General features: G+C 46.5%; 1 protein-coding gene across 3 annotated transcripts in view; it reads left to right on the forward strand.

The window, feature by feature from the left end:
• The first annotated feature begins 12,427 nt into the window (after positions 1–12,427).
• TGFB2 (transforming growth factor beta 2) overlaps positions 12,428–21,054 on the forward strand; it is an 83,459-nt gene continuing 74,832 nt past the window's right edge. For all 3 annotated transcript variants that reach the window (XM_004613011.2, XM_055144548.1, XM_004613012.2), the window contains exon 1: positions 12,428–12,773. In XM_004613011.2, coding sequence (XP_004613068.1) covers positions 12,428–12,773 — 346 coding nt within the window. The remainder of the gene's footprint in view (positions 12,774–21,054) is intronic.

Consider the following 21,054-nt stretch of genomic DNA (forward strand, 5'->3'; position numbering starts at 1 on the left):
CTACAAAAAGCTCTCTCATTCCTCCTCAAGAAAACAGGAGCCTGAACTCGGGCCAGCTGGAGGGACATTCACACACTAGGCTGGCCCCGGGAGTGTTCTTCACTGGGGGAGCTTCTCGGAGTTTGACTGAATGTGCTCACCCACAGGGCCTGGAAGCTGATTTGGAAGGTGAATGGCATTGTGGGTAGGTGGGTGAGGAGATATTTTTAAAAGTGGTGCTAAAAATGCTAACCCAGGTTTTTTCAGATCTAATCAGAAATTCATAGATGTTTTCCCAACAATTCTGAAACAATCTGAGCTTCTCTAGAGAGTGCTCTCTAGCCTAGAGAATCACATTAGTGTTGTTCATCCTGTCGGCTACGTCTTACTCCAAGGAGTGAGGATTTAGGACTTGTTAAGTAGATGTGTGGTAAACCCCAAAGACGGAGTCATCAAGCCTGTTTAAGAATGCCTGGACCAGAGCTGGAGAGGCAGTCCAGGGATACAGGCACCCCCCTTAAATGAGTGGAACCCCTGAAGCCCAACACCACAAATGGTTCCCAGGGAGCACATACAGTTCCCAAGCCCCAGCAACAGGAATAGCTGAAGACCCACCTTCCCCTGTCCCAGCATTGCTCACTCTGCCCTTGAGTTTTGCCCTCCCCCTCGATAGGAGAAGTACATATTTAGTTTTCTGATAAATGTTCATAGGTTTTTACCCCAAGAGGCTTATTAGAAGAGTCAGTAGAGTTCCTCGCTTTATTAAGTCAACACTTTCCGATGGAATCTGGTTGAAATTGTTTCCCCATTATCCAGTATGGTGGCACTGTGACAATGGAAGGTCCATGTGACCATTGACACGAAAGAACTGGCTTCCTCCTTCCTCCTTTTTATTACTTGGAGATTCACTGTCTACCGCTGGCTTGCAATGGCCTAGTCAACTATGAAGAGAATAGAGGTATAGAGCATATTTAGCCCAGTAAAACAAATTTTGGAATCAAGTGTACCTTGTGTTTTTCCCATAATTCTTAAGAATAGATTTTAGGCATATAAACATCCAGGTGCAGTTTTGTTGATCGAATGACTGTTGATTCCTTTTCCACAACATGTTTTGAAAGAGAGATAGACTCACTTTCACTCCAGTTACTTCCAAGGTGGGTTGTGTCCTCAAATTATGCCACTCTTCATTGCAAATGGCACCTGAAGAAATTCCAGCCCTCTGATAATTACAAATAGCACTTGAATTTTTAGCAACAAGGTCCTGCATGAATAGACCAAACATAGCATCTTACTGCTGGGTTCTTGAAAAAACAAAGGCTTAGGATACCCCAGATAGAAGATGAGAACCACCAAAGCAACAGATCTGTTGCCAGCTCTTAGCACCCTGGGCTTTGGCTGTATCAGGGAAACCTCCTTGCTCTGTTGTGGGACTGTCATTTCCAGCAGCCCTAGCCTGCTCCAGCTCATACTGGACATCCTGCCAGAGCAAATGGAGGATGGGGGGTGGGAGGTCAGCAAACAAAGGAGCAAAATGACCATTATTAATACAGCCGGTTTACAATGATGAGGTGTTAACCACATTCCTATAAATAGCAGTTTTTCTAACCTCTGAATTAGGACCCTGTCTTTCATGCAGTCGGTTCAGAAACATCAAAGCAGGCACACCAAGTTTGTGTGGGGGTCAGGTCCAGCCTGGGCTCTCTGCAGAGACAGCTGAGCCTCGCCCTTCCTCGTGGGTGGCCTCACAGCTGTTGGTTTCACCCCACGGCTACTAGACAGTTGCCACTCTGACTTGGAGTCTGACTCCAGTCCCCGCAATAATGCGTCCCCTCCCACAGCGCGGACATAAACAGTGGATCGACGTCAGCTCTCAAAACACCAGTAAGGCAGCCAGACCCAGCGGTTCCCCTGAAATGCTGAGGAGTAAGTACCAAGCATAACATCAGGGCTGTTTCTACATAATATTTGTCTTTGTACAATAACACTGGGCTCCCTGAAGTGAACTGTAAACACGAGAAGCTCAGAAGGGTTCAAGGTGATACCCTTTCCTAGAAATGGTTGGAGCCTGGGAGTCCCCCATGGCCGATCACACAACTGCCATGGATCGTCCTTCGCGCTCTGCCATATGTATATGCCTATGGATCAGGGAGATGATAGTGCCAGCAGATATGTTTAGAAACATCGTGTGTGCATTGTTGGGGTGCAGGAGCACAGTTTTGGCATCGACAGCGTGAGCAGTGTGTCTGTGAGCTATACATCCTTTGACTTTTCAAGGCACCCTGGGAGAGCGAGCTGAGATCTGTCCTTATAATGATGTTGGTGCTGTGTGAAGCCTGTTGTTCAGTGCCTGGTGATGGGATTTCATCCTCTTACACACTTGCAGGGTGAAAGTGCTTCCAGTGTGGACTTGCATTTGTTTCTGATCAATCGTAAAGATCCCTCTCCTGGACTACGTGCTCCCCACAGCGCACAGTAGTTTAAAGGCTGGAAGATAGTAGGAAGATAGTAGGTATTTATGAAGACTAGTAATTCTGCTTCTGGAAACCCTCCTGGTCTCTCTCTCTCTCTCTCTCTCTCTCTCTCTCTCTCTCTCTCTCTCTCTCTCTCTCTCTCTCTCTCTCTCTCTCTCTCTCTCTCGCTCTTGCTCTTGCTCTCGCTCTCTCTGCCCCCCTTCCTCTCCCTCCCCACCCACACTTTGGAAACAGTTCTACAGTTCTATAGGTTTGTTGGTTTTTTGGGGGTTTTTTTGACATCAGGAATCCAGAACCTCAAATAAACAAGAATGTGTGCTCTACCCCAAAGCCTACGTCCCTGGCCCATAATGGCAAGAAATTTCAGATAACCTGCAAGTTCTGTCACAAACACACTTCCAGCAATGCTAGCCCTTCCACTTTTAAAAATTATGTTCTAGGCTATGTCTGGCAGAGCACTTGCGCTGCTTCTGTGCTGAGTTCTGTTCCCAGCACCCTCGAAAATAAAATGCTGACGGGGGAAAGCACAGTAGCCAATAATACATCTATTAAAGAGATAAGATTAAAAATGGGGTGTGGGAGTCCCTAGAGAGGTTAGAGCAATAGTGGAGATAGTGTGGCCGGCAGGGAGCTTTTTCTGCACACTGACTCGGGTTCGATCCCCAGCACCACATCTTGTCCCCTGATCACACCAGGAGTGATCCCTGAGCATAGAACCAAGAGCAAGCCCTGAGCACTACAGGATGTGGCTCCCAAACATAAAAATAAATAAAGTTAAAAACAGTAAAAATTTTAGTGTCAACAATTTATTTGATGAAAATAAAACTATTCTTTCTTAAGAAAATAAATTTGCTGAACTGGAAGGATAATTCTCATGATGATCCTGACATTCATTGAAGCTTTTCACATCATTCTAAAATAGCTCTTCTAAAACCTAAATTCTACATCTTACCAGAACACTCTGAACATAGAGAGGGAGATGCAATAGATGTGTATGTGCAGGGTACCGGTCGAGTTTTATAAATTTGCCAACTTTGAGTGTCAGCATAGATTTCCAGTAGGCGTAAATTTCCTTCTTGTGTCACTATTGTTTCTCTCTGCCTCTTGTAAATATAAATGTATTCTAGATTTTTCCACAAAGTATTGCTATTTTTGCTTTCAACCATTTTATTCTGCTAGTTGCATAGGTCATCCAGGTAAAGTTGGAACAGAGACATAGTAACAGCAGGCATTCCCACTTTATTGTTATATGGTAGGTACCTAGGATGCCTGTAAGTTACGCAGTCATTTGTAATGACCCTAAAAGCAGATCCAGACGCAGATAATAGGTAAAATCCACAGCCATCTGGTCAAACTCGGGCTGAATCACAGTGGTTACACACAAGGTCAGTTCCTCACATTTTGAGGACGTGAACATTTGACGCAAGGGGAGGTTCTGAGAACTGGATCCAACTGTGGGCAAATAAATGGACACTTCATCCAGTTCTGTTTCCCAAAGACCAGTGGAAGAGAGGCAGGCTGGCCCCACGGATTGACTTAAGGGTCATTTTTCCTAACAGCAGCAAGTTCAAGTACAGAGTCGTCGGCCAGTGTGGGAGTCTACAGTGTCCTCCTGGATAGTGCATGGCAGGTCACTGGAGTGTGTCCGGTAATTTTGTTAACTATTAAGATGCTGCAGAAGAAAACCACACTTTCTAGAGTGGCCTAGCTTTCTATCAGTACAGACTTGCTCCTTTTACTACAAAGATAACCTGGATTGCCCATAAACTCTTTCTTAAGATATTCATTAGGTGACTCATGAAAGGGTAAGTGCTCAAGATTATAAGTCCCCAAATACTGCCTGTACCATAAAGAATGTCTTGTTGACCAAGACATTACAAGCAGTTAATTGTAATGGGAACCAGAGAGACAGTTCAGGAGGTAAGTTACTTAACTTGCCTTGCACATCACCCAGTTTTGATCCCCAGCACCCCATATGTTCCCCAAACTCCACCAGGAGTCAACCCGGAGGATAGAACCAGGAGTCAACCTGAGCACCATCATGTGCCTCCTCCCCAAACCCAACTTTTGCAAGGAATGAAATAATGTGGGAACTTTTCAAATAGGTGTATATTCCAATATGTACATGAAATCAATAGTTGTCATTTTAAGCACAATAACATTTTTCCCAAAATTCCCTCTCTCCAGCAGCCCCCCGCCAAATTACCTATGAGCAAGTATTCTTTAGGTGAAAGAGTTTTGAAAACAACTTTATAGCAAAATGATACTATAATGTATCATTTTGATATACAAAATGTACAAAATGATACAAATATCATGGATAAAAATATTCGGAGGAAATATATGGAGCATGTTGGACTTCTCTAAATGCGAGTTGTAAGTCACCCCCTCTCTCCTCTAGGTGGCATGATTTAAGCTCTCTTTGAATTAAATACAAAGACTCGCATAGCCTCAGGAGCCACAGAGACATCAATACTACAGTGGTGTGGGTCAAATTGGTCACTAATAACACAAGTGGCCTGTTTTTTTAATGACTTCAATTAATGGCTTTAAAAGACAGAGACCTCTAAACCCAAACAAGTGAAAACAAGGCAGCCAAGATCATTTTTGCATACTGCAGATGTTTCTTTGGGTTCTGGTACACACCCATCACTTCTGGGTTTCATTCTGGGTTGATGGCTTTCTGTTTGTTAGGAGCAGTCAAAATACTGTCTCCAGACTTAAAAGGATGCATCCAGAAAGCTGTTAGAGTGAGAAACCAGCGGCTCGGCATCCTGGTCACCAAAATTCCCAGAAAACATTGTTACAATCAGGTGAAGTTTATTTCCCAAGTGTCTGTGGCTATGTGAAGACTTTATTGCTCATTAAGCAGGAAAGAGTGTCATATAATTAAGTTGCTAAAAGGTGACCTGAAACTCCACATAACCAGCAGAAACATTCCATTTTTTGTTTTTGTTTTTGTTTTTTTCTGGATACTAAAAGGGGCAGAAGACATTTATTTTCACTTTTCAGAGTCTTTATTATTTATTTTCCAAAATGTGTAAGAACATTTGGTTTTTGTGGCATACACAAAAGGACTTGTTAATCCCCAATCATTATCATCTTTATTCTTTTCTTTCTTTCCATGAGGGAGACCGGCTTTCGTGGAGCTCAGAAGAGTTGGGATCACTGGTCTTTCAGGGGCTTTATTTTGGGGGCAGTGCATGTTTATAACAATGATAAAATGGTACAAGTTAATATTTCCAAACTCTAGCTCTGATAGTGATTCTTAGAATTTGGTATCGAGGCAAAGAAAACAGACTTGAAAAAATTTGTAAAATGAATTACTATTGTAATCCCTTCCCCCAAAAAATATCAGAAATGTGAAAGTCTAACTGATGAATGACTTTTAAGTTTAAAGTGGCATCATCTGGCTAAATTTATGACTGATATTCTCCACTGGGGAACACACAGGTTTATGTGATAAGAACTTTCTTTGAGAGTGAAACAAACACCCCTGACAGTTCATGGTGTGGTCATCAGTCTTCAGTTTTGTAAATCTTAACTCTCTCTTTACGTTGCTTATAAAATTATTTAGTAAGTAGACTTGCCTTCTAAAATCCTTCTATACTGGTTTTCCATTCTGACAACAACCTCATGGTTTTCTTTTTATGTTCAGGCACAATTCCCTGTTGGTTTGTTTTGCTTTTTTAATTGCAGGATAAGCAAGGCAGAAGCAACCCAAGATGGTTTCAAATCCAGATAAATCATTGGTAAAGTAGCTCAGGAAAATGCGCACATTCAGATTTTTATAGGATCTATAAAATTATGACAAGACAATCTATGAAATTATGACAAGTTCATTTGAAAATCATATCTTGGATTGGAGAGATAGTACAGCCCAGGTTCAATCCCAGGTACAACAAAGAGTCTCCAGAGCATTTCCAGAAAGGCGTGATCCTTACAGCCAGGAGTAAGCCCTGAGTACCAACCAAGTATGACCCAAACAAAACATTCCTTAATGACAAAATGTCACATAAATTTTAGTTACAATAATATGAACCTTATTTTAAAAAATGTTTTTTTTCTTCTCTCATTCTCTACTTCTATTTTAACTCCATTGACCCTTTTCTCTCGCTCACTTTCCCTAGGGACACAGTTGGGGTCTCGTGATTTGATAGGTGCATCTGAACGCTGGGGGTGAAGGGAGGAGAAGTGGAATTAGGTTTTTGTAAAGATGAAGGTCAAGCAGTGTCCTAAAACTAAGGAAAATGCTGCCACCTTCTTTTTATCAACATTAGTGTCTCCTAAGCCCATCCATACTCGTACTTTACTATCTGACAACTGTCCCCATATGTTCATTTATTTATATCAGTCACTACATGCTATTTATAGCACTCACTAAATGCTATTTCGGTGCATGAATTTCCCCAGGAGTAAGGAGCCAGACTCCACAGACTTCAGGAGACCTTGGGGGATGAGAGAGACCAGGCCTCTGAGAGCCTCTGGACACGGACGGGGAACTCTCACTGGGCCCCAAAGAGACTCAGCAGAGACAGGGTCCCGCAGGCCACAAGCAATCCTAACACCGAGGCTAATCATAACTCCAAAGGGAAGGTAAATGTTCCAGGAGCCTCAGGAAGTGGAAGCTATCTGTTCATGGCCCCAGGCCCTATTGGCATGTCCCTTAGTCTGGACTCCACCTTGTGCTCACCCCAGGTTGTTGATCAGCTCTGCCTTTCTTCTCATCACTCTCACTGTCATTTCTTTCTTCCATAAACCTCTGGGCACGAAGGGTAAATGATACTTGGATTGCTTTTCCTGGAAATAATTTGATTTCCGTATTCTAAGAGCAAAAATATAGAAATCACCTATAGTCCCTGAGACCAAAATTGTATAGACTGAATCCTGTTTTTTGAAATGTGATATCAAAGATAGAAAATTTAAAGTAAAGAAGCAGGGAGGTAACAGTGGCTAAGTAATTACTTTGTATGTGTGAGGCTCTGGGTTCGATTCCCAGAACCATAAAGTAAAAAGGAAGGAAAACCTGAGAAAGGCTTCTATGTATATTGCATGAAGGGTTATTTTTCATGCATTTACATTCAACACAGTCAGTGAAAGCCTCAGATTTCTTTCCCCAGCCTCTACCAAGTCTGAAACCATTGCAAAAAACTGTTAAACTGTTCTCAGTGACGTTATTTTTTATCACTTGGGATGGGCTCTTTGGTTGGTAAACCTTTGCCTGTGTTCCTCAGGGCATGACGAGGGTAGGACTCAATTCTAGGTGCACTCTTGTTTTGATATCAAGCATTTGTTCAGCCTGTTGTGGGAATTACACATTTATCCAGAGACATCCCATTCCTGAGCAGAGGAGGGCTAGTGTTTAGAACTGCTGCCCCAGTCTCTCAACAAGATCTGGAAAACAAAGACTTCCATCTCGGGGTGAAAATTTGAGATGTGAACTTAGTCTCTGACTTTGGATGGGCTTTTTGAATTCTGTTTTCCAAGAATGTTTTTGCACCTTTTTTTTTTTTTTTTGCAGTATCTGGGGGTGAATGCTATATGCTTAAAATACTCCGTGAGACTGCGCCTTCAGGAATGACTGGGAGGTGCTCCCATAAAGCAGCTCCTGAGGGGCTCCATGGCTGTTTCGTGAGAAGAAGAAAGGGACAATCTGTCCCCTGTACTGTTGCTGACAGAATTGCAAGTGTGGGGGTAATGTGACAGTCTACAGCATTTGACGAGCAGAAATGCAAGCTGGTATCTGCTCCCCAGACACAGCACAATTCAACTCTCTAGAGAACCTGAGGTGGTTAGTCCTTGTTGGCCCCATTTCACAGAAGAAATGAACACCAAGTGAAGAACGTGGCTGGGATTATAGGATCTCAGAGTGATAGAAAATAGCATTCTAGAAGTCTTGCCTCTGGGACCCTCCCATTCAACCACTCCTGCTCCCCTGCATCCTTAATTAAGGTCATCCAGTAGGGTAGACACAGACAGATAGCCTGTAGGAGGTGATCAAGATGCTCTAAAAGGCTTAAGTACTCTTTGACCTTGTATAGAAGTCCTCAGTAGAGCATAAGCAGTCACTCAACTGAATGTTCAACTTTTTGGAGACAGATGAAAAGGTTCCAGAGGAGTTATAAAAGAACGAGAAAGAGCCAAACATAGCTACCAAGGAGATCCTTCCTGCTGTCTTAGGGGTCATTCTCTGAGGACTGAGAGGTAATATTTTAGTCATTTAACTATGCTTAAGGGCTCGCCAAGCTGTCCCACCTTCCTGGAACTTGGGAACATTGAAAGTAGCCACGTGGACATAGCTCAAGAGTCAAGGGGTTGTGGGGTGAGGTAGGAAATGTTACAGCATACGCTGTTTGCCCCAAAACTGTCCTTCCTGAGCACAGGGATAGCTGGCTGAGGTCATCGCTATGTGCTGGAGTGCTTTCTGCCCTCGGTGGCTCACAGGTGCAGCTCTGCCCTGTATTCTGGGTATGAGACTTGGTGCTGGCCCTTATTTTTTGTGTTTTGGAAGCCTCCACTTCTCACACTGAGCTCCAGCAAGAACAATGCAGGGAAGCTCTAGCCCATCCATCATGCCTTGAGCTTACGTTGCTCTGCTTTTGGAATGGGAGCTGAGTATCTAATGCCTCTCAAGCTGCTTCCATTTGAAATGGGCCTCAAAGAAAGGGAACTGCTGATACTGATTTAGAACCTAATTTTCAGAATTATTAAGCAGGGGACCGGAGCAATTTCTTTATTCCAGAGTTTTACAATGGTTGTTAAGAGGGAGAAAATTCCGTGCTCAAGGGAGTTCTGAATACGCCTGGTTAAAGATAAACCATTTTTTTCTTTCCCTTTTTTCTGCACTATCTCAGAGTCTTTTGAGTGATGGGAGCTAAGAAACAGGAAGAAGAAGCAGTGAGTAAGCACCATCTCCATGAGGTGTTCCCAGCAGGTAGGTTTACCAGACTTCTGAGTTCTTACAAGGTCAGAATGGGTCACACCATAGACCACAGATCCTGGCCTGGTTGTCAGCTCTTCTGCTTCCTGTGGCCTGGACACTGGGTCTCCGGTGCAGAATAGTGATTATCCTAATAGCCTCATTTCCTAGGGAGGCTGTGAAGCTGGCCCAGTCCACACACCCGTTCAGTGATCCTATCATCAATCTCTGCCATCCACCTCTTCCCTCTGTCCATCCACGTGACTGTCCACCATCTATCTATCTCATGATTTTGTAATCTGTGGTAGTTATTTGAATTATTTATTCAAACTTCTATTTACTAGTAGTGATTAAGGCCACACCCCCATGGTACAACCTTCCTTCTGAAAGTGGGACTAGGATCCTGGTGACTTTTCTATAATGAAAGGAACATGGGAACTAAGGAATAACAGATTTTGAGAAAATTCAACAGTTTTTGGTTTAAATCACAAGTCATTACGATCTCATGGTGACAAAATGAAATTGTTAACTCTGAGTAACCAAGGTAAGAAGAACAATATGGGAACATTGAACTATTCTTGTATTCAAATCTGGGGTAGGATGAAGCCCAGGCTGTGTGGAGAACAGAGGAGCGGCCTGTGTCTAGCCCTGGGAGAAGGGGAAGAGAAAGCAACCTGGTAGTGATGTAGGCAGCACAGGCAAATCTCCATCTACCCACACACCCACACACCCACCCAACACCTACACACCCTCTCATCCACCTGTCATCTATCCATCCATTCATCCACTCACCCACTCTCTCATCCATGGGTCCACCCTCTCATCCATTCATCCATCTACAACCCACCCTCCCATGTGCCCACCTATCCTTCCATCCACCCCTCCCACCCATCCACCCTTCCAAACCGCAACAGCAAAATACACTTCATTCTCTACACAGAAGAAATGCACCGTGTTTTCAGCAGTGCCCTTTCTAATGTATTTTCAGTTTGTATTTGACAGAGCATAGCAAGTAAACTTCACAACAGCAGGACTAGCAGTGTGTGAACTGACTGTGCAGAAAATGATTCTACTAGAAAGAAAGGAGGTGAATCCTAGATGTGGAACACCTTCAGGGCTGGCCAGGCTCAGTGTAAAGCGATGCACAAGTCACTAACTGTGCGTGTGGTGTGCGTGCATGCTCCTGTGTGTACGCGCGCACCACAGAAGGGACTTATTCCATTCTACAACAAGCGCTTCCATTCGGGAGACCCGCGAGCCAACCACACTAAGTCCAAATGGGAAGCCCGAGGCTTGTCCCTCATCAGATGGGTCCAAAATGACTATATAAAGGAAATGCAGTAAATCACTACTGTCAGGGCGTGCGCCCCGGCTCCTCCCGCCCTTCCCCGAAGCCGGCTGCTTTCCACACCCCCTCGCGGGTCGGGGAGAGAGCTCATGGGCTAAGTAAACGAGAGCACTTCTGACTGTAATCCTAGCACGTCACTTTGGTGAAGGCAAACACGTGGTTCCGAGAGAACTTATAAATCTCTCCTCCCTGGCGAGATCGTGATGTTATCTGCTGGCAGCAGAAGGTTCGCTGGAGGGGAGCTCCAGAAGCTTCCGACGACAGAGAGGAGAGCGAGAGGGGAGGGAGGAAAGAGCGAGGAGGGGGGGAGAGGAGAGAGAGAAAGAGAGGAGAGAGAGAGGGAGGGAGACAGAGGGAAAGAGGAGAGAGAGAGGGAGGGAGGGGGGAGAGAGAGAGAGGAGCGCGCGAGTGAAAGCATGGAAGCGCTGGAGAACGTAGTATAACGGTCTGGGAAGCCTCTCCGGAGCCAGTTGGGGCTGCCTGGCTGCAGCAAGGAGACAGAAGGCAAGGAGGGTGCATTTCGGGGCGCTCGGCGCCCCCTTCCCCCAAGAGAGAAAGTCCAAGTAGGAGAGACGCCCGGCGCGGGGAGGCGAAGGGCTGCGCCCGGGGGACCCTTCGCGACGCCCTTAGGAATAAAGGTCCCGGGCCGGGGCTGCGGCTGCGGCGCGCACGGGGGCGAGCGACGGCGGGGCGGCGGCCGCGGGAGCTCTGTCGCCGGCTGGGCGACCGCAGCGAGCGGAGCAGGAGGCGCAGGAGGAGGAGGAGAAGGAGGAGGAGGTGGAGGAGGAGGGCGCCGGAGGCCGGACGCTCTGCCCGCGGCCGCGGCAGCAGCAGCAACGTGGAGTGAGAGGGCGGCTGGGCGCGCCGGCCGGAGTGTAGGCCCAGCGCGCAGCCCCGGGAGCCGGATCGTCGCCGCGTCTGCCACCCGCGGGACCCCTGCAGGAGCCGGTCCAGCGCCCCCAGTCCCCCTTCCCGGCGCGCGCGCACAGACACGCACACACGCGCGCACACACGCGTGCGCCCCCGCGCCCCGTGGTTACCTCGGAGGTGCCCGGTCCTGCGCCGCGGGGAAGAGCCCCCCAGCCTGGTCGGCCGCGGCGGCCCCCCCCCCGCCCGGCCCGCGCCCCCGCGCCCCCACCCCCCCGCCGCGTGCCCGCTGCCAGCCCCGCGACCTTTCCGGATCGTCCCTTTTGGCTGCAGGAGCCGAGTTCGGATCCGCCACTCGGCGTCCGACACTGACACACTGAACTCCTAGCCCTCGGCGCAAACCGACTCCTGCGCTTAGCCACGCGTCTGCTTCTTCCACCCCCAGCTCGTCGCTCCAGGAGAACGATTTTTTTTCCCCCGGACTCAACCCTCCCCCACCCCGAGCCTACCCCCCAAGTTAAGCTTCCCCCAACCCCTCGTACGTTCACATTTCCACCCTGGGGACGACTCGCATTTTCTTTTTTAAAGGAATTCCAACCAGATACGTTTCGCCCCCCTCTCCTGCCTCCCTTCTCTTGGACGTCGGCTCGCGATTGCTTGCAAACATTTCGCATTAAAAAACAAACAAAACCCAAACGACCCGACCTGCGTTTTGAGAGTGGTTGATTCCTTTTTATTTTTAACTTTCTTTTTTTTTTTGAAAAAAAAAAAAAGATATAAACCAGCCAACAAAACTTTGACTATCTTTCAAAACCAAAACCCAACTCGCCCCCCCTAAAGAAAATGCACTACTGTGTGCTGAGCGCGTTCCTGCTCCTGCATCTGGTCACCGCGGCGCTCAGCCTGTCGACCTGCAGCACGCTCGACATGGACCAGTTCATGCGCAAGAGGATCGAGGCCATCCGCGGGCAGATCCTGAGCAAGCTGAAGCTCACCAGCCCCCCCGAAGACTACCCGGATCCCGAGGAGGTCCCCCCGGAGGTGATTTCCATCTACAACAGCACCCGGGACTTGCTCCAGGAGAAGGCGAGCCGCCGGGCAGCCGCCTGCGAGCGCGAGAGGAGCGACGAGGAGTATTACGCCAAGGAGGTGTACAAGATCGACATGCCGCCCTTCAGCTCCTCGGAAAGTAAGTACCCGCTCCGCCTGCACCGCAGCCCGGACGGGGTCACCCTCCCCGACCCCCAGGTCCCCGGGTCCCCGCGCGCGCTGTCTCTCTGGCACCTACCCTCTGCTCCTTCCCACCACCCACTTCCTTTCCGGAGGCTTTCTCGGCCCCGGGATCCCCAACTCTCGACTTTCCCCATGTCTTTCCCCCCTCTCCCTCCTCCCCACGCCTCGGTCCCGATGTGGGTGCGATTCTTTCCCTCTCCCTTGAAATATTTGTCTGGGCCACCGGCGGGGACTTGCCCCTTCTCTGTCACTTTTGGGAAGTTCTCCCGGGGCACACAGATCATCAGGAAAATCTGGGTGGATCTTTGGGGTGTGTGTGTGTGTGTGTGTGTGTGTGTGTGTGTGTGTGTGTGTGTGTGTGTCTGTCTGTCTGTCTGTCTGTCTGTGTGTCTGTGTCTGTGTCTGTGTGTGGTGTAATTTGCACCCCTGGGCTCGGAACACGGAGGGTTAAACAAAAAAACGTAGCAGCCCCCCAAAGAGCCCTCTTCGGATGACCCCACCAGGGGGTTCCCTCACCCCATGCTAGCTTGCAGAACTCGCAAAATCTTACCGACCAAGGCGATTGGGAGATGCCTAAAAAAAAAACCGGATCAGAACCACCCCCCTTCCCTCCCTAAATTCTTGAATCTATTGCAGCAGCAAAATGTTGACAGACACCCCTCCCCGCTTCACCTCCCCAGGCAGGATCTGGGGACCAGGTCACCTTGGCTGTTCACCTGGAGCAGCCAAGGCCAAATAGCCTTTCTCCTTTATGACCGCCTTTGAGTGGGGGGAGGTCTGTATTATTTGAGTTCACCCCAACTTGCCTTCTTAAAATCTCTAGGGGATTTTTCTTAGCCGCTTACACTGTCTTTTCACTCGGGAGCCTTCCTTCAGTGAGTTCTTTGCACTTTTGATTGTTTCCCTGAATCTTGGAGTAGAAGACAGCAGATTTAAAAAAAAAGGAAAAAAAGAAAAAAAAAAACTCTTCGAAGGGCAGTGCCCTAAAAACCACCTGGCAGACAGTAGCAAAGGGAGTTGGGAGATGATTTACTGTGTAGTTCCTTGGGTGGGGGGAGGCAGTAGGGAAGACACTTAGAATTATTTCCACATCTTTAAAGAAAGAAAGAAGAGCCAGCTGCATGCAGTGATAGATACTTGAGAGGATTAAATGCCAGGAAGGAGAAAAAGGAGAGAAGGGGGGAAAAAAGGAAAGAAAAGAAAAGAAAGGAAACCACAACTGGAATATTTTCTGTTCCAAACCGTAATTCATTGGCCACTCGTTTCTCTCCTCCCCTTCCCATGCCTTGTGTACTTGCTGGCTGTCTCCACCATCTCTGTGTCTTGCCTAAATAGATAATATGGCCATCTTGGTAATTTTATCCCGGAGGTTCTAATTGCAGGGTGGTGCTTTTCTTTTTTAATATTTATTTTTAGTTTAACAAGTTGGAGCTATGTGACATGCCGTGTCTTGTACGTGATGGTCTCAGGATGTAAGCCACTCATGCAGCCCCAACACTCTGGGCACCTTCCTTTTGCCCTGGCTTCTTGTTCAAGAGCAGAGCAAGGAGGCCAGAGATCCTGGCATTCTGATGACTGTGTTGCCACCCAGCATGCCCTGTGCAACAGGAATCATAAATACTTGCTATCCCAGTTCTTCCGGGCAAGGAAGTTTTTCTTTTCCCTGTTCTTGGAACCAGAGAGCTATTAGGAAAGAAAGTTCACTGTAAGATGCCACAGACCCAGGAGACCAGAGCTGAGTTGAGCCGTTTGTTTTCTCTAGCACGTGCAGAAGTTCACTGGTATTCAGGCAGGCATGTTCTATAGAGCCTAAATAGCTCATTCCTTTCAATATTTACCTGAGGATCACCAGTGAACAGCCAGCCTTTTTATCCAGAAGGGAGCTCTGGTTTCACCATCAGAGAAGGTGCAGAGAGCAAATCCCCCCCTGAAGGTTTTAGTTCTTGATTCTTTGAAATCTGGTTCAGAGAACTGCGATGATCCAACTAAGATGATCACAGCTTCCAAACTGGAAACCTCAGATTGTTAAGATTTCAGAGGCTGGCCTCAAAAATCAATGTATGAGATTCTCTTCTCCAGCCCAGCCACTAAATAAATAAAAACCTCTGCAATTAGTCCAGTAAAAATACCCTAAGTTATCTGTAAGGGTGTGTAGGAGCAGAGCCTGCCCATATTAAAGTAGGTTTGATATGATGATGAATAATTTTATTGAAAATAGGTTAACTGGTGTCCCAGCACTTTATAGTTATTCTCGAATATAGTGAGCCCTCCACCATCACCACCAGACACATACAAGCAAACAGAAGAAACAGTACTGGCTTCTGTACTGTTTCTTCTTTAAGGACTTTCCACCCAATTTTTAACTCGGTGGTCCCGAAGTGGATGTGGGAGGGAGTCTGGGCCAGTCATTTCTTGCAGTGAATTGGCAGAGGTCAGAACCCCCAGAGATGAAGGCATGGGAAAGATCACTGCTTTATTTTTTAGCACCAACTTATTAGCATTCAGGGAGTGACTTCAGCTGAAATATTACAAATATGCTCTAATTATACTCAATGAGCTATATATCATCATGAATTGCCGATAGCCCGTTGTGGGACAAACTCTCCGGTTCAGATGAAATATTTTTAGCCATGGGGAGATTTAAAAGTAAAAATATAAGAGATATTGTATATGCCTTCAGGCATATTTTGTCTCAAATATTATCCTTGGCCAAGCACACTATATAAATACAGTAAATATGAATAGCACTGGCCATGTGCCAATCTCCTAGGATGACTTTGAGTTGAGAGGTATTTATGGGATATAAATAATACTGTGTCAACATTTAAATAAGGGGTCTGATTAGTTTTGAATTCATTCATATTGATCTTTTCACATGCTGTTAGTTTAAGGCTCAAAGTGGAGTTTTGCTAAGGTTTACTGGTCGTTTACCCAGTGGGAATTAGCACACTTCTATCCTTGTGACAATCCATTTGAAGTTTAAGGGGCATCTATTCATTAAAAAGGCATCACAAGCCTTTTAAAGAAACATCCTAGAGTGAGTCTAGGAAACAGGATGAAAATTCAAAAGATTCACAATTAAAATCAATAAAGGCTTGGCCAGTGAAGAAGAGGGAGATACAAATCTTTCATTTCTTTTTCTCCTTTCCTTTTTTTCATGAAAACAAACCAGACTCCAGGCTTTGGTTCTAACTGGAGGCGTTGATGATGCTATCATTGAGTGGGTTGACTGACCTAAAATGCCGAGGTCAGGTCCCCCGTCTGTCTGCACCTACACAAACCTCAAAGAATTACCCTACTTTAGGGCCAGGGAGATAATATAGAGTTTAAGTCTCTTGCTTTGCCATGTGGCCAGCTCTGGGTTCAATCCCCAGCACTGAATATGGTTCCCTGGAATCACACCACCAGGAGTGGGTGGATCACACCAGCAGACTAAGCCATGAGTACCACTGGGTGTGGCCTCAATGCTCCCCCCCAATTATCCCAGATTAAACATCAATAATACTCTCCTTGACAAGTTCTTTTAACCCTAATATTTATCTTCAGTTACTGAATTCTACTGGTAGTACCAGTTAGAAAGTAATAAAATAAAAATAAAACCTTTTTTTTTTCTCAAAGAGCACATTCAATGAGATTTGGTTTTAGTGAAGCAATATAGTTTTTATTGAAATTTAGAAAAATGGGGGAGAGGAGAGAAAGGAGAGAACATGGACTTTTTCAGAGGGGGGGAAAGAAAGCAGACAGTGGCTTTGTGAGAAGGTTATATGCAATTTCTTCAAATTTTCTTGGCCTGGAGTTCTAAAGTGAGGGAATTGAACAGAAACATGATCACAGAATTCCATCACATCAACGAAAGTTTGAGTGAGACTGTTTTGTGGGGTCTATATTAGAATGAACTGACTGTGTCTGAAGCAGCGCCTGCAAGGTGTCCCAGTCAGTAGCCCTGGGAATAGGGTAACTTCCCTCCTACTAACTTCAACACCCATGGCCTTTGGGTGAGAAAGAGTGAAAAGAAGCAAGGAATTATCTCAAATTTTCTTCCCCTCCAAAACAATCAGCATGTATTCATGAAGAACAGGCTCCCCTAGCCAGGCAACCCAAGAAAGCAAATAATCATCTTGGCTTATTCTACCATTTAGAAAGAGAGAAACTCAAATATACAGCCTCAAAACAACAACACAATGAGGGCTTATTTGTAATTATGCCACACCAATGTAAAACACTTCAGACAGAGCAATCACCTTGTCTGTTTTCCCTGTAATGTCCCTGGTGCCATGGTGGGATGCAGGGTGGTTGTCCATGCTTTTGTGCATGAGCCTGTGCTTCCTGGGAATTGGTGTCACAGCCTTCTCTTCATGGAGAGGTCTTTCTCCAGGCATGTTGCTGGACTCTTGACCGCTTGCCCACTGAAGGCAGATGTTAGCAACTGTTGAAATACAGTAGTGTCTTTGCTTTATGGGTCTGTGTTTGTATGTGTGTGGGGAGAGAGGCAATGGTGGAAGGGTGGGGGGGGGGGAGAGAGACAGACAGAGAGAGAAAGAGAGAGGGAGAAAGAGAGAGAGAAAGAGAAAAAGAGAGAAAGAGAGAGATCATCAGAGACAGACTTTGAATCCTTGACCTCCACAGTGATTGAATTATTAATTCTCAACAGGCCTAACATAACCCCCCCCCTTTTTTTGCATCATTTCTTGTACTAGCTCTAGTGCTCAATTGTGGGTTACTTTTAATTTGGGTCATAGTTTTTTTCAATATTTCCTCTTTCCTTTCTTTTGCTTTTCAAAGACAAAGACAAATCCTCCAAGAAATGCACTGTTTATAGCTGAAGCTGTTGGACGCCTTGGCTGCCAAGTGAGGCCAGCGTGCTTCACGCCTCGGAGGAGAAGTCCCTTGCAGGAAAGTGGAGGCCAGGCTTGGGAAAGGGGCAGGGCAGGTGGTACAACTTGATCTCGTCTGCCTCCCGGCACCTGAGCTCTCTGTGTTTCCGCAGCGCCCCCTGGGGTCTCCTCTGGGAGCTGCACTATTTGTAGTCTGCCTGTCCCCGTGGAAAGCTGCTGATGTCACCCTCTGCTTTCATAGGAAGAGCTCAAAGAATGACAGATCATTTTTCCTAGAGGAAAAGGAGACGTGAAAAAAAAAAGAAACCGATGACTCACTGTAGGTCATAGAGCCAATCTGGACTGGGACTGAGGAGGTCACTGCCTCCTCCGCCTGGGCCCAGAAAAGAGACACCGCACCCTTCGGGCTGTGCTTCCAGAAGGGCAGGGAGAGCCAAGTGGTGGCGTGTGCCAATCCCGCACCCTCCCCAGCCCAGACATGCCCCCACCCACTCACTGGGGCTGATGTGCAGGCAGTGAGACTCTGGGCACGGCCCTTGATCTCTGGCCACTGTGTTTCTGGACCAGGGGGTGCTGGTGTGAGAGTTTGCGTTCACCAGTTGTGCTTGTTCTGCTCACACAGGCCTTCGACTGATGGGGAATTCTGCTCCCAGCACCTACACAGCCTAAGAACTGGGCCCCTGGCCCAGATAAACAAACCTCTCCATGGTCCTTCAGAAATGTGTAGTGGGCTTTTGTCTTAGTGAAGAGATTGTTGCTAACCTACTTAGGCTTTCCCCGTGCCTCGGGTTCTTATTTAAGGGGCCGGGGGCAGAGAGGGTACACCCAGCTGTGCTCAGCACTTTCTCCTTTTCCTGCGCTCAGGGGTCAATCCTGGTGATACTCAGGGGACCAAAGGTGCTGGAGATTGAACATGAGCAAGACAAGAGCCCTATCACTGTACGATTGCTCGAGCCAGGAAGTCATACCCTTGACAGTGCATTAGCAGCTTTGGTTCCTTCTATAAAATACCACTAGACAATTGCTTTGGCCCCCCGGCCCAGGTATTTTCCACCTCATCAAATGCTGGGGATTCTGGGAGGGGTTGTATGCACCTATGTTCTTCAACAACTGGTTCCCAGACTCATCCTGTTCACAGGTGGAAAGTCTGAAACTGGTCTACCTTCTTGATTATAGCTGTGGTTCTGTGGACAAGTATTTAGTACAGGTGTCTGTCTAAAGGTGTCAAAAGGTTAAAGAATATGTGTAGATAGAATGGTGTGCTTCAGTTGTTTTTGAGAGAGGCTTCGATTTTGTCTTTAAAAAAAAAGAATTAAAAAAAAGTATTCAGTGTGATTTACAAAGCTCTTGAGAACAGAGTTTGGGACATCGAGTGTTCCACATCCAACACCAGTGTCAGTACCCATTACCAATGACAGAAGGCTCACTCCCCTCTCTCAACCTATATCCCCCAAACTCATTTATAAATCATTTTGTTATTCTCATTTGGTATACTCATTTTGTGTAAAATTTATTATATCATTTTGTATACTCATCAGTGTGAGCATGTGACCCAAACTTTCAAGGTTCTCATCTCACACTGGTGGTTCTGATGAACATAATGACCTCACCTCCATCCATGTCCCGCAAATGACCAGGGGACTTGACCAAGGTCCTATGTCTTTGCCAGTCAGCCTCCACAGCCTTCCCCCAGCCTCCTCCTTCTTTGGAATTCTTGTTTCTGTCACACAGGCCTGTCATCCTTAGACACCTCTCATTCCTTACTTTGGGAGAGATCTAAAGAATACCCAGACCACTGGTGGGTTTGGGAGCCTTAGTTCTGTCTGGTTTATTTTCTGACACTCAGGGTGACTTTTGAGGCCAGGGGTTGTCTTAGTGGCCTTATTACATAAAGACCCGCTCTCACCACAATCTCTGTATCCCCTTGTGTGGTTCACTGCACTGGACTTTCTGCATGTGTGGAGGTAGCTGTGTTGAAACAGACCCATGCCTTTGACTGACTGTGAAGGTTCAGGAGACCCCCTGCTCCCTCAGCTATGTGTGCTTGGCCAGGAGGGACACAGAACTCTGAGCTCTCTTCTGACTCTTAGCAGGTGTGGTCAGATATCCATTAAGTCTCCCACACCAGTAATTTTAAGAAATACCATTTTTACCCTGTGCCCCTCAGAAAGAAGCATTACTGGAAAGGAATTTGAACATGGCATCCATCATCAAGCTCTTTAAAGAGATTTATGAGTTATTAACGTGGGATTAAAAGGGATATGCTGAGGGCGTAATCTCTCCCTATGCTTCTAAAGTCCGCTTCAGTGAGATTGTTTGCCTGGCCACTATGATGGCACCTGAGGGGCCTCTGGGAACAGAGAGGACAAGCTGGCCATGGAAGATACTTGGAGCTATTAAACTAACTGACAATGGCCTTGGGAATTTAGGTGTATATTGGATGAAAAAATTCTGATTTTTTTTTTGTGCCTTTTTGCTGCCTTTTAGGAGTTTTTTTTTCCTTTTATCTCCTTGGAGATCTGTCTTTGAACATCTCTTTACATCCCTCTGGGGCTTCCCAAGACCCTCCTTTGAAAACTAGGATTTCGCATTGTCGGGCCAGGGAAGCACTGTACACACATGCAATTCTTGGGTGTGTGTATCTGACCTTTGTTCTGTGACAGGGCAGAGCTCAGGCTGACCTCTGGAGATTCTTCCAAAGCATACTGTATCTGCTCAATGAACACTTACTAACTGGATGAGCATTTCTTGTTTGGCATGTAAGATGGAGTCTCAGAAGAAGGATCTCAGGGTTGAAAGCATCAGGGCCAGGAGCTGAGAAGGGATGAAATGGACGTTCGAAGTTAGCAGGGAATTGTGCCTGGTGGATGATTACTCTGGGCCAGGCACTCATGTTTGAACTCACACGATCCTCCTGTGAGCCTACAGACTCCAGGCCTGCATTTTCTGTGGGTCATCTGAGGACGTGCAGAGAGCTACTTCTTCCTGGAATTTCTTCTTGAAAGTAAGCTTTAAGTAACCATAGAGGATAGAGACCCTGCCAGAGGACCAAGAGTTCCTGTGCCCTCCTGCAGAGTGCCATGGTGCTTCCACGGTGCTTCCATGACCTCTCTGCTCACCCGGAAGTACATCTATGAGCTCTTTCCTTGCAGAAGGTATTTTCCTATGTGCCCCCCCCCCCCTACAGCCTGGTCTTCTTTCTTTGCCTCAGATGCCTTCTCAAGGGACTCCTGTCCTAGGTGGTAAAGGTCCTGATTCATCCAGTCTCTTAGTCTCTTCACAATCATTCTTGCCTTGCAAACTTTAATCAGTTGGAGGAATGAGGCTTCATCTCATGTCTTTTGGAGAATTAATTCATCTGGGAAGCCAGTGTGGTCTCATATAATGACTCTCAGCCTGCCA

Source organism: Sorex araneus, chromosome 7 (genome assembly GCF_027595985.1).
Source record: "Sorex araneus isolate mSorAra2 chromosome 7, mSorAra2.pri, whole genome shotgun sequence".
NCBI classification, from domain to species: domain Eukaryota; kingdom Metazoa; phylum Chordata; class Mammalia; order Eulipotyphla; family Soricidae; genus Sorex; species Sorex araneus.